General features: G+C 36.6%; 1 protein-coding gene across 1 annotated transcript in view; it reads right to left on the reverse strand.

Moving 5' to 3' along the window:
• Positions 1-14,314, reverse strand: part of TMTC4 (transmembrane O-mannosyltransferase targeting cadherins 4) — a 57,036-nt gene that overhangs the window by 6,966 nt on the left and 35,756 nt on the right. Inside the window, exons 11-16 of the mRNA XM_039849554.1 lie at positions 14,145-14,276; positions 8,812-8,891; positions 8,534-8,641; positions 8,286-8,427; positions 2,513-2,627; positions 782-894 (exon numbers count right to left, since the gene is read on the reverse strand). Coding sequence (XP_039705488.1) covers positions 782-894; positions 2,513-2,627; positions 8,286-8,427; positions 8,534-8,641; positions 8,812-8,891; positions 14,145-14,276 — 690 coding nt within the window. The remainder of the gene's footprint in view (positions 1-781; positions 895-2,512; positions 2,628-8,285; positions 8,428-8,533; positions 8,642-8,811; positions 8,892-14,144; positions 14,277-14,314) is intronic.

A 14,314-nucleotide genomic window follows, 5' to 3' on the forward strand; every position in this document is an offset into this window, starting at 1 on the left:
TCTCATAAAAGGACTAAGGCGCTGCTTCTAAAAGTATTTTCTGTAATATCTGTGTTAGATACCTGGGATGCTGGTTAAACTGCATATCCCTTGACTTTAGGCAACTGACTAAGATAGAATCTCTTGTGGGAAGGATTCTAGGCATCTATATTCTAACATACTCCCTTGGTGATTCCAATATATCAGATTAAAGCTCAAGATCACCAGTATTAGGAACATTGAGTCCCCTTCAATATACAGGGAATTATGCAACTTCTGATTCACAGTCTACTTCTAGTCAACCCTGAGAGCCCAGTTAGATAGAGCTCAGATTAAATATCTTCTGTTCTTTATTGGTCAGAAGCTTCTAGGGCCTTGCAGATGACCTATAACTTAACTCTAGATGAAGAAAAACTTGGAAGCAATGAGAACCAGCCTTATATTCTCCACAGGCTGTTAGTCCTTTTGTAAGACAGTACCTACAGAAAAACCCAGAGCTCCAGCCCAACTGCAAGAGGCGGAATCAAACGCATCTGCTAGGATGTGCCTCATTTTTGGGCTTCTCCATTCCTCCCCATGTTTGAGCAAGGGTAGTGAATTCTGATGAGAGCAAACACGGAGTCTCACCCTGCAAATCCACCTTTTGGACAACTTCTCCAGGAAGCAAAATGACCAAGCCACACTAGTATACTGCTACCACTATTTCGGCCTAATTCTGAATTTAAATGGGCAGAAGTAATATTTACGGCTTCTGTCAGATGCTGGCATTAATTGCAAGAAATCACAGCTATAGCTTACATACCTTGTATTTCTGGGACTTCCCCAGCACATTTGCCAATGAGAACATCAGAGAGTGATCATTAGGTATTAATCCCAGTGCCTCTCTTCCAACTGCTTCAGCTTGGGCTAAATTACCTGAGAGTAAAAAAAAAATGTGTTACTAGTATTTTGGTCTCTCTCTAATTAACAGAGCTTATGTGGATTATATACAATGATTATAAATTAACTACTAAAGAAAATCAACATAGAGTTCTAGCTGAGATGGCAGGGTGGCTACTCTTCATCCAAAAATATAATTTTCAAAGACTGCTTAATATTGCCATAAGTGGAAATATCACAATTCATTGTACTATTGCTGAATGTTTAGATTGTTTGTTTTTTACTATTATGTATGATGCTGAAATAAACATCTTCATGAATATAGATATCAACAATTTTGTTAAAAAATAAGAAAATCATGCTATATTTTGTTAAAAAATAAGAAAATAATGCTAAGGAACATGCATAACTTGAAAATCCCAAAGTTATTAATATGTTCTTTCATTTACTTATCATATATACATAATACATACATATTATATATAATGTTATATATATATATATATATATATGAGAGAAAAACTGTCCTACTCCCTCAGTGGTAGAAAAGTAGAGCTTTTTCTTGGGTAGAGAAAACATACACAAAAGAGACTCGCAAAACAAGAAAGCATAAGTACCATGGGAATATTATGAAAGCAACACAAGATTTCAATGTGGGTAGGGAGTAAGAATAAAAAGAAAGAACAGGAAGAAGTCCTTCAAGAAGAATAACTTCAGCTAAGCTCTGGGAGAGTGGCTGGGAAAAAAAATCAACATAAAATGTGTAATACACACACGCGTAACACACACGTACACAAAGGATCCTATCAGTTGGGAAGTCACTGCAGCTCAGCACAATTCTGATAGAATGTATCAACACTTCTGATTACATTTCGTAAGAGCATATAAAACCTAGTTTTAATTGTTCTCCAGATACCAATTATATCCAAATTGGAGAAAACAGGTCTGAAGAATATCATAGTAACATTTGAATAACAATATTTATTATATTGAAGTACACATTCTATACTTTTATTTGAAACAAGGGCATATCTCTTCTCCACATGGCTTAGATGGCTTACTAGCTTTAGATGCTGCCAAATTAATACTACCACTTCTTACAGGATGCTTGGATTTTTAAAACTAAAAGAGCAGAGTAACTCCTAGTTGAAAGAGTCTGCTATGGGCTAAGAAACCAGATCATCGAGTCTATTAGCAATATATCTAAAATAAGACACTCTGAGTGTTGGTTGGAGGGCATATCCTTTGAGTGCAGTCCATGAAATTTAAAGCATGGACCTAGTACCATCCACTTCCTAAGCTCAGAAGCCATTCTTGCTCACTTTTGGGTACCTCTAGTGTCCTAGGTGATGGGCAAGGTGGCTAGATAACAGGCTTCAGAAGAAATGAAGTATTAGCATACATCTTTCCCATTACTCAATGCAATTTTAAGTGGTGTCATTTTCCCAAACATTCCCAAAATGTCAAAGGAAACTCCATTTTCTAGAAGAATAGACATTTTTGTAATGTAAAATATTGAATCCCATAATAATTTTTGAAAAAAAATTCTAACATAAACTAGGAAGAAAACAATAATCTATATATTTCCTAATTATTCAATGGTTCTGTACCATAAAATAATTTCCTCGGATTTATTTAATTCACTTTTCTATACCTGTATTATCAAGGAGTATGATCATGTTGTTCCAAGCCAAACTGTGTTCTGGTTTCAGCACAGTAGCATTTCTCCACGCGTTTAATGCATCCACGTGACGATTAAGATCTGCATACTGAAAATAAAGCACAGACCCCAAGATATCAGTATTCCAATGTTTTTTGCTTACTATCCAAGATTTACCCAAACCAAACCAAAATCAAACAAAACCTAACCTGTATATATTAAGCTTCTAATTTTTCATATTACTCATTTAATCCTCAAAATAATCTGAATGAAGCACATAGCTATCCCCATTTTACAGATGAAGCAATGAGGCACAGATAAATTAACTTATTCAAAGTTATACATCTAGAAATGGCAGAGCAGGGTTTAGAACCAGGAAGTCCAGCTCCCGAGCCTACAATCTCTTAACTACAACCCATAACTTAGCAATGCCAGGTGTCAAATTGTATTTCAGACTACTGAAGAGAGATAAGTTAAAAACCTAATCATTAGTATTTTTCTAGAAAGACCACACTGTCCATCTTTGGTAAATTGTAATTTAAGGGTAAACGAAATATTTAATGTGATTACAAGCTAAATTTGTCAAATTCACCTTGTGAAGAAGTCTAGTAGCTTCCTCCTGCCTACAACCAAGCTTCATAAAAATCTATCAGTAGATGAGACATTGCAAACTTCTGGGAAAAGTCTTACGTGGTTGATATAAAAGCTCTGGACACGTGGGGCCTATTTGCCTCCCTTAGGAAAGAAAGAGTTATCTGTCGCTTTCTTTTTAAAAGGAATGCTGTTTAACATTAATAACAGAATACAAAATGGCTGGTCCTCAGTTTGCATAATTAATAAAAGCCTGCAAAGGGAGAAAGTGATAGATTTTTTTAGCAGGTGACCCTCGTGCCCTCTTTAACTCAGTTCAAATGCACATCTCATCTGAATGAACTTTAACTCTGCAAAAAGTACAAATGATAACAATTCATCAGAGTTTAAGGCTATTTCCTTACTTACTGTCAAATCTGTCTTTTCATTACACAACAGAAACATTTTGACTTGTCCTATGACCCACATAGCAAATAGGTGGCATATTATGCACAAAAGATTTAATGAATTATGGAAACATTTACGAATATCCATTTGCTAAAGATGTCAGAATTTCTCATGAGACTCAGAAACTCAAGTTTCTATATTTTAGTCCTTAAATAAGGAAATGGTATGAAAAGTTCAAAACCTTAAAATAATTTAGGCTGCTAATTATATCAACATTTAATTGTCTCTATATTTGATGTTCCCACTGATTTCTCAGTCAATTTCTCCAGAAAGTGACATAATTTTGAGTAGATACTATCTGTGGTTACGTTCTTTCTAACAAGCCCAAGAAAACCAACATAGCTTCATTTATGCAACAAAATTCTTTACATATTTTGCCATTACTATTATTATTATTACTATTTATTAAAGAATAACAAGAGACTAAAATTTACTTTTATTTTCTGTTGACCTTCACCCTTCTTATAGCTTTTATACAAAGTGAATAAGCACTGTAAGGGAAGCAGAGAAAAAATGGTGATTTAGCAAGAACTACCCATCCAGAAAGTAGATGGGTAATGTGCATATTATTTACCGATTGGTCCCATGCCTGTCGTTCTATATTCTGCAAACTACATTTCCCAGAGTCCTTTGCTACTTGGCTCCTTGTTAAGTTTCTGTCAATAGGAGTCACAGGTGACCATCAGGTGGTAGGAATAGGGCAGTAACGCCTTCCTCCACTTCCCCACCCTCAGTCTCTCCTTTCTGTTCCTTGGCAGTGTCTCTGAAGTAGCTATATCCCCTCCTCCACATTCCCAAGGCAGAAAGCAGTGGCCTTCCTTCATGATCTAAGCTCTTAAGGTTGTTGTAGGTCCTGAGATGGTGGCCCCTTCTCTGAGCTCCTAAATTCTGGTGGCACTACTTCCTCTCATTTGTTCCCCCAACTCTACACTACAGGGTTTCCTGTTAATCTCTGAGCTAATATCACCTTTCTATTTTTGTTCTTCTAGCCTTCCACCAACTGTCCAACCTATTTCCTGTACTGAATCTTCTCTATTTAAAATACTTATTAGCAGGGTTTCTGTTTTCCTGAATGGATCCTGACTGATACAATTAGTCCTTGCAAAATGAATTGTCTCTAGTAATATTTCCAGTCACTATTACTATAGTTCTCTAATATCAGTTACGTGTCCCAAATAAACCAGTTCTTGCCAATTTCTATTTCACAAGAGAGTAGCATTATATATTCCCTTCTTATTTGGGTCCAAAAATCAAAACACATTTCTGTCTCCCATTACTAAACAATGACTAAGGATGTTTCTTAAAGAGAAACTTTTTTTAAAGTTATTAAGTTCCCCTTATTCACCAATATATAAATGTGTTGGTTGAGCTGTTAAAGATTAAGCTCTTAAGGCTTTTAAGCTGTCAAGCAGGCAAAAGCTGGATAATTAAACAACAATGGAGAGCAAAATCTTTCAATAAGCAAGAACAGTTGGCAGAAGGGAACATAGGAAGATCATTTCACGGTAGCATAATTAGTAAACAATATACACACAGAGCAGTACAAGCTCTTGAGCTATTTAATACTACACATTATCTTCTGTGTGAAAGTAGGAATGAATTCCAGGACTGGAGCACAGGATGAAATCCTGTATTTTATATTCCATCCTCCTTTCTTGGGTTATAGCTCTTACGGAAGGCTCATTTAACATAAATTCTCTATATCCAAATCTCAAGGAATTGCAGTGACAGGCAGCTACTAGGGGAAGGAATAAGACTGTTAAAAATTAGAACTTTAAAGCATAGCTTAGAAGGCTGCAGATACAATCACTTTTCAAGAAATGATCTAAAAGAAGGGCTACCTCCGAAGAAGAAAAAAAATGAAAGAATTCATGTGGATATCAAGTATATGCCATGCAAGTACTAGTATAATAGACACAGTAAATAGAGACAGTAACACCTGCAGTAACCACCAATGCAAGGATTCAGATAAAACCCAATTTGCTCCCATCCCCCACCTAGTCCTTATTCTGACTTCATTAACTCTGCAAGGGTCCACTCTACTTTGCATGTGATTGAATTTTTTGGTTTCTACTTATATCATATGGTGAAGTTTTACTGTCTTTCCACCCTCCCCTCCCCAGAGAGAACAATGTAGGGGATCAAAATATGTCACTCCAAATATACCATTTTGGCATAAAGAATATTGCACTGAAAGCATTTGAGATTCAACAGATACAGAAAGAAGCTTTACTAAAGCCTCCTTAATCTGACTAAAAGTAGCAATTTTTGGGAAATGAGGACTGCCATAAATCCTTTCTTCTGGGGAAGCTTTAAGGCCATGAGGAAGACATACTTATACAAACAAACCTCATTTCATTAGTTTCCCCCATATACTTATGCCACCCTTGGGAACCTAAAATCTCTTTGTCTTGTCACTTCTCTACAAACGTATTGTTCTTTGTTAAGATGCTAGGTACGCCCAAGTTCAGACCATCCTTTTGAGTTACTCATCACTGAGTTTCTCCAGAGTATGGACGCTCACTGCATATGTTAATAAACTGTTGTTTTGTTAATCTGTCTGTGGTCAGTCTAATTTGCATCACTCCAGTCAGAGAACCCAGGAGGGTAGAGGAGAAAGATTTTTTTTATCTCCTACAACGGTTTGTCACTAGAATAGTTTTACCTCTCTTCAAAAATTCAGGTTTCATAGAGAAAGCTGTTTCAACATCAAAGTATGTAACTAGATCATAAAGCACACATAAAACGTAAAAGAAATGCATACAAGGTAAGTGGCTTCAGAGAAAGCTACATGGGACAACAAGAATATCAATCTTCCTTGTTCAAACATTGTGCTGTTCCAAGGCTCAGTCACATTACTGCCACCTTCCCTCTGTTTCCAGGGAGAAATAATTTCTCTTGTTCACACAAGTATATAGAGATGGTATCTTTCTACGATATATCATAACTGAACCATATTTTCTATATTTTGAATAAAAACGTGCAAGCCACTTCAAAATTTATAATACAAGCAGCATCTACCCATTTAAAGCACAGAGTGTGAGAGGCAAAATTTCATCTTTAGCCACCTGTTCTTGCCACCTTGTGTCCTCCATTCACAAAATTCTACCTTCCTCAATTCACACAATCATGGCTACCCAGTCTAGAAACAAGCAGTGAAGACCAAACACAGTCCCATCATGGTACAACTGAAGACTGGTTTTCCCATAAACTTAAAGCAGTTCATGTTTTCTAGGTTGCTCTCCCCAGTCTTTCTGCTCTGACCTGGCAGTCAGTTCAATGTTCAGACAGATCTGCTTTCCAAATGCAGGGCCAATAACAGGGTACTGGAATCACTCAGGGAATTTTGTTGGCTTGTTTTTGTAAATACAGATCCCCTGTGGGGCTTTTGATTCCCTAAATCTGATGTAGGGTGGGATGACTTGGATGTACAACCAGTTTTTGGAACCACTGGTCTTGATAACACAAGACCATGAGGCTTCAGGTCTCTAAAATAAGGATAAATAGGCATCTCTTTAAAACAACTTTGGTGCAATCCCACCTGTGAGGTAGGCTAGATAAAATCTGGAAAATTATATACAAACTTCTTTTAAAAATCACATCACTATACATATGTTTTGGTTTGGCTAAAATGAGCTAAAAGTTTTTCCCTTAACAATTTTATTAAATATAAAAACTAAATATATTAGGAACATATATTTGGCTTCTTGTAGTCAAAACTAAAGGGTTGATTGAAGGGAGACTATAACCATCTTATTTAAAGAATTTTGCTATTTGTGGCTAAGTCATTTTCCCCTCAGTTTTATGGAGATATAATGGGCAAATAATATATGTAAGCTTAAGGTGTACTATGTGATGATTTGATACACATATGTTACAAAATGATGACCACAATAAGGATGGTTACCACCTCCATCACCTCATTGGTATGTGGTAATTTTCTTTATTAAAAAAATCAAGAGCTATAATAATTAAGCTATGTATCCTCGTAGAAGCTTTTCAAAAACAATGACAGAATCTGTTTCACCATCATTTAGCAATGTTTTCAGATTTTAAGGTTATTGAACTTAATGTATAGTTTTTGCTATAATATTTATTTGAATAAATAAATAAATAATTAGAAAAAGAAAATCACAGAAATCGTATCTTTATATTTTGTCAATAACTAAAAAAAAGAAAGTCACTATGGAACACATTATTTCCTATTTCCATTGAATAATCTCAAAACTCTTTCATATAAATCTTGTGCCTTCCTCAGAATTCTTTTTCGGGGAGAACAGTTATCACACAGGAATAACCTGGGGTGCAGGGAGCTGTCCCTGGAAGAAGATGGAAGTTCAGAAATCACGTTATGTGTTTGTTTTGTTAATTTCAGTTTTTATTTGTGTTTTAAAAACAGAGAAACTGATGTTTATCAGGAAGTTACCACTTGGAGTACTGTTTTACAGGGCACAAGGGACTTTAAAAATTGTAATTTATTGCCTGGTTTGACCTATTGCCTGTGTGATCTCTTAGCTAATTCAGGTTGGACTGTTCTTTAATTAGACCTTTAAAAGTAAAATATAAGGAAATCAAACAGCTAATTTCAAATGATTCAAATGAGATAAATCTATGTGAAAGAACTTTATACGATGGAAAGTGCTAGGAGGGGTGTTACTACCATAATTTTATTATAAATAAAGAAAAATACAAGCTTTTCTTTTGCATCTAAAGGCCATCATACACTTACCAAACGCCCGAGGTTGTAGTAACAATCTGGGTATTTCCTCCTGTGTTTGATCGCTGTCCGGTAACTTTGCTCGGCTGCTTCGAACCGTTTCAGGCTGTTCTGCACGATGCCTAAATTCATCCATGCAGCAGCAAAGTCAGGCCTGGAAGAGCATTTTAAAAAGGCAAACAAAGAAAAGAAAGTCTTAGACCCCAGAATGTAGGAGCTCATTTCTTTGCCACTAGCATAATTATAAAAACAATGCTTACTGTATTTGTACAGCCAAAGACAGCAGCTCCTCTGCTTCCTGTAGCTCGTTCCTTTCTTTTAAAATATTTCCAAGATTGTTCATGGCATGAACGTACTTGGGATTTAATCTGAAAGTGGAGAGAGAAACCAAGCTGTCTGTTAACACTCAGTAGTTTTTACTAAACCCTCAGAAATTGGTAAAGATATCTTAAACTTGGAGTCTTTAAGGGGACAGGTTTTTAACCCTAGAAAGTTAAAACAAGACATGTATATAAATGAGACAAGATGCTTGCAGTACCTCACAGCTTCCCGGTAATATCTGATGGCAGCAGTTTGATTGCCTTTATCTGCCAGGTTTTTGCCAACATTGTAGTGAACCTGAAAATATAGATAAAAACTTGGCCATCAGCTGATAGACGTCTTTGTTCAGAGCAGTGATACCTATCATATCTTCTAACTGAAAACAAAAGGTAATGGTATTAAAAAAAAAAAGGACCACCCACCAGAACTTTAGGTAAAGCCCTACAGAGGCTCTGCCAGGGGCTTGCTTGTGCTTTAATTCCCACTCTGTAAGAAAAGATTCAAAGACAGCAGTAACAAGCAGATGATACCACTAAAGTATAACAGAAGGGTATTTAACTAAGGAACTTAAGAGAGAAAACTAGAAAGTTAGGAAGCTACGCTGGTTTTGTTGCTAAACCCTTGAGTCCCCCTCCTCTCTTACACATCTGTCCCCCACTAGGGCTGGGGGTGACCACCATTTTGCATTTTGTTTCTATGAATTTGACTACTCTAGATACCTCATCTAAGTGAAATCATATAATATTTGTCTTCTTGTAGCTAGCTTATTTCACTTAGCATAATGTCCTCAAAGTTCATCCAAGTTGTAGCACGTGTCAGAACTGCTTTCCTTTTTAAGGCTGAATAATATTCCATTGTATCGATATATCACATTTTGTTTATCCATTTATCTGTTGATGGACACTTAGGTTGCTTCCACCTTTTGGCTAGTGTGACTGATGCACTATGAACATTGATGTTCAAATATATCTTTAAGATCCTGCTTTCAATTCCTTTGGAGATATATGTGTGTATATATCCCCAGAAGTGGAATTGCTGGGTTATGTGGCAATTCTATTTTTAATTTTTAAAGAACTAAAATGATTAATTTTATGTTATGAGACTTTTACCTCAATTTTCTAAAGAAGAGAACTTTTAATAATTGAAGAGAGTGTTAAAGAAGACTAGATGAAATAGGACTCACAGCTGCAAACCGACTAGAAATTGTCAGGTCATCTTAATGTGAAGGCACCAGGGTGGCCAACTTATGGCATCTTCTCAGGAGTACATTGGCTCAGAATAAATTACAAGGAAAGGAGTTGGGGCCTAAACTAAGACCAGGGCAGCAAAACTGACTCATAAGAACTATTATCAAAAGTATTTATTGATCATAAGCTCCTCCTGGAGGCTTACCATGTAAAGGCCAATAGTAATCTCAGGAGAGATGCTATAGAAATTCTATCAATTGAGTGTGTTAAGCGTGACTAATAGCAATAACAGAAACACCAGCAGTGAGCAGGTGCTGATGGTCACCATGAACCAGTGCAAGGGTTAGCACCGAATACATATAGTCTCTCCTCTTCAGAGCAGTCCTGACAGGATGCTCTATCGCCCTCCCTTCCAAGTTGAGGGGCTGCTCCAGTGTTGTTAGGCAGCTTACCTAAGTTTCTGGTGCTGAATCTGAACACAGGATCCAAAGCCTATGTTTCTTCTCACCCTTTTATTAGGGTGGTTATAGATGGACCAACTAATGGTGATTTCTAGACTTACTCAATCATACCATCTATTACTTTTCTTAAAGTAAAATGTCTTTTTTGTGTATTACGGGATGAATCGTATCCCCACAAATTCATATGTTGAAGTCCTAAACTCCAGCACCTCAGAATGTGACTGGATTAGGAGACGGGGTCTTTAAGGAGGTCATTAAGTTAAAGCGAGGTCCTTAGGGTGGCCCTAATCCAATCTGACTGGTGTCCTTACAAGAAGAGAAAATTCTGACCCACAAATATCAGAAATGTGTGTGCACAGAAGATGGGCCATGTGAGGATACAGCGAGAAGGGGGCCATCTGTAAGCCAAGGAGAGAGGCCTTAGAGAAATCAACCCTGCTGACACAGTGGTCCTGGCCTTCAGGTCACCAGAACTGTGAGAACATAGATTTCTGTTGTTTAAGCCACCATATCTGTGGTATTTTGTCATAGTGAACTAATATATCGTGAAATACAATAATTGTTTGAACATATTCGACTAGCATTACTCGGAACACTACAAAATCCCTTCTGAAAATATCACCATACCCTGCCTCATCAATCTTAAGCTACAGTTAGAGCACATTTTCGAAAATCCTAATATTTCTGGAAGGGTATGGAGCAGTATGAGTGATATTCTTTAAGTACATATGTAACAGAGATTTGTTTTTAACTGCCGATTTTAAAGGCTACATATTTATTTTTACCTTATCTAACAAAAGGAAGCACAAGCAGGGATACTACAGGTGATGGAAATGTGTACTACTGAGCAGCACACTGCATAATTTAAACTGAACCAAATTATTGTCCACTCATAGGTATTATCATCTTCAAATTATAGCCTGGAGACTACTTAATGCTATGGTCGAATACGCGTTTTGGAAAGTATGCTCCAAATGGTTTGATTTATGCCTCCCCTAGCCCCAGACTGGAAGTGTTACTTCACCTCCTCTCCCACACACAAAAGAACGGAATTGGAGAATCCGATCTGTGAGTGATGCGCTTGTGGTCCCCAGAATACAAATACAGCTCTGCACAGACTTCAACACTCCCGCCTCTTCCGCCCCTGAGCTCCTGCTGCTTTCCTTTGTTATGGGGAAATTCTGTTTTCTCAATAAAAAGCTCACACAAAGAGTTCAAGTGCCCTCTGCAGCACAGACAGTGTTCTGTTATACACCCTCTGTTATATACCCTGAAAGCCAGAGACCAGAAAATCAGGGGAGACTCTGGAAATTCAGACTGCAGTTATTTCAATGGAACTAGTTAAAAGTCTGATACAGCCCAGAAGGCAAGGTGTCCAAAATTAAGGACTGGTAAAGAGGTCTGTCCAGAGGCCAGCCTTAACCTGTGGATTATATGAAGCAAAGTATTTGAACAGAAGACAGCTGCCTAGATAACCTATTGTAAAAAATATAAAACAAACAACCCTGACAAACAGTTTACTTAAAACAGTGTTCAAAGAATGAGTGATTTTTGTTTCCATGAAAGGTAAAAGATTGAAAAAGCCTATTTATTCCTGAACTTTCCCTCTAGCCTTTGTGATACATGCCAAAGCAATGAACCAGCACAGAAGCCACAGATAAAAACACCACTGCAACCCAATGACATGTAAATGCAAACAAAGTAAAAGCATCAATAATGGAGGGTACTTTTAACACCAGCACTAAAACCAGTTTGTTTCAAATATTCTACCGACGGTTGATGTTAAACTTAAAATGTTTTAAACATATAAACATGGACAAAATCCTCTAGTCCATTCTGGATCACGCCTTAAGGAAATATCTCATTGTGGAAATATCTCACTGTTAAAAGACCTTAGAATTGTATCACAGAGTTGATATAAAGTGCCTATACTTTAAAGCCTTAAAAAACTAAACACGACTAAATATAATTAGATTCTTGGTATCTCATCTATAGTAGGCTCAAGGAATTTAATTTCCGTTTGGCTTGATTAAATCACCAATATAGAGCACCTACCAAAGTAAGGCACTGTGGGTAATTGAAATGCAGACCACAAACCAGTACTACCTACATGGATATTGCAATCTTTTGAGAAAGACAAGTCTCAGTTTGTAAATCTGGGCCTAGTCTAGAGCCAGGTGTCAATTGCTTAGTTAATATTCAATGAAATGTGTCTCCTGTACTGGAGTTGAATGAAACCAGTGTCTTCCTGATGAGATCTTTTCCCTGAAATCAACATTATATTTTCCAAAAAAAGACGTAAAGATAATTTTACTTCATTTCAGTTTATAGAGGAAGTAAAAACAAAACAAAACAAAAACTCCATTTTGCTCATGCTGAATGGTATTCCTGAAAAAATTCTTAGAACAAACTATTATCACTAGGTCCATTTTGAACATGAGGTCTCCTAAGTACACCTGTTTTAAATTAAAGAGAGAAAACTACAGAAACAGACATATAATTGCGTGCATGCTCTTTGTTTTCTAGCCTACAACATATGAAGTCACATTACTAGGGCAGACGGAGAGGCTCAGTCATCATATATGTCCCATTGCCATCCTCCCCATTTACTAGAGTAACCTGGGCACTGCGCCATAACAGGCCTCTATCTAGCCACATAGATTACTAACCTAGATAACCTCGGTTCCATTTTTCTATGCCTCAGTTTCTCCCATTTGGAAAAATAAAGAAAATAATACCCTCTCTCTAAAAACCTTAGAGGGAAGATAATGGAGATTAATTATAGAGCCTCTACAAAGAAATCTGAGTTCCTTGTGGGGAAGAACTATATAGACAGAAGGGGTAATTACTGCTATTCAAATAGAAAAGTAAAAATAAAGCAAATCTATTAACATTTATGAAATTAAATCATAGGCAATTTAATTTTAGTAGCATAAAACAAATGGATAGGTTGGCAAATCAAATTAACCACAAAAGTTTGAAGTAATTCACTCTTTCATTCAAGTCTCTTAACTATAAAACATGAACAAGGTTTTTTAATCCAAGAAAAAGACAAACAAGGAGTCAGTACTTTTAAGACTATTCTTTGCTTCAAAGTCACCATGTCGACTATTCATTAGATTTATCTATATAATTTTATCTAAGAAAAATTATTGTTTTTTCTAAAATTTAGAATGTAAAAATGAGACTGCCCTCCAAAGAGCTCTTTTTTTAACCCCCTGAAGATCGCGTATGTAGTATCCACTTCTGACAACCCAAGAGAGAATGAATCATTGTTTAGTAATAATAATGATCTATATTAACAGAAATTCTACTACCTAGCCCCTTGGCATCCCATTTTGAGCAAGTAACATTCCCTTCTCATCATTTAATGCTACAACCAAGACTAACGTGAGCCTAAGAAAGCTAACATTTCTTCAGCACATACTATGTTCTAACTACCTTGTTAGGGCACTTAAGACACCATATTTCATTAAGGCCTCATAACAAACCCAGGAGAGAGGCATTACACTTCCCTTTATAGGCAAAGACACTGAAGTTCAGCTCGTGTTTTGAAAAATGTGCTTTAAATAGTTCAACTGTGTGCCCCAGCCCCCAGCCCCAGACTGATGTGTGTTGTTAGCACCTCAAAAGGTAAGCAGACCAAATGGAAGATGAGTAAAACCTCATCTAAGTAATCTGTTGTTTCACTGACATTTTCTGGTTTTAACAATTTCTTTTGAATTATTTTGGCTAAGGAGCATTTTAATAAATTTTATCAAAATCATAAAACAAAAAACAAAGAAAAACCCAAGTATGGTATTATGCTAGATTCTGTCTGAAGGTAAACCTTCTTCTTCAGTGGTTGAACTCAACACATTTCCTAGTAAGGTCTTTCTAAAGAAACATGGCAGTTAACATACCTTAGCATTGAGAGGACACACAGACAGGGCACTTCTAAAAAGCTGTTCTTCACTCCGCCACTCACCGCTACGAATCATGCATCTCAGCATGTTTATGAATAAAATCCCCAGTATGAGAGCAGCAATTAGTTTCTTAAGAATAGAGAGAGATGCTAAATGTCAGTAGGAAA

This window comes from Pteropus medius, unplaced genomic scaffold (genome assembly GCF_902729225.1).
Source record: "Pteropus medius unplaced genomic scaffold, Ma_sr-lr_union100, whole genome shotgun sequence".
In the NCBI taxonomy this organism is placed as follows: domain Eukaryota; kingdom Metazoa; phylum Chordata; class Mammalia; order Chiroptera; family Pteropodidae; genus Pteropus; species Pteropus medius.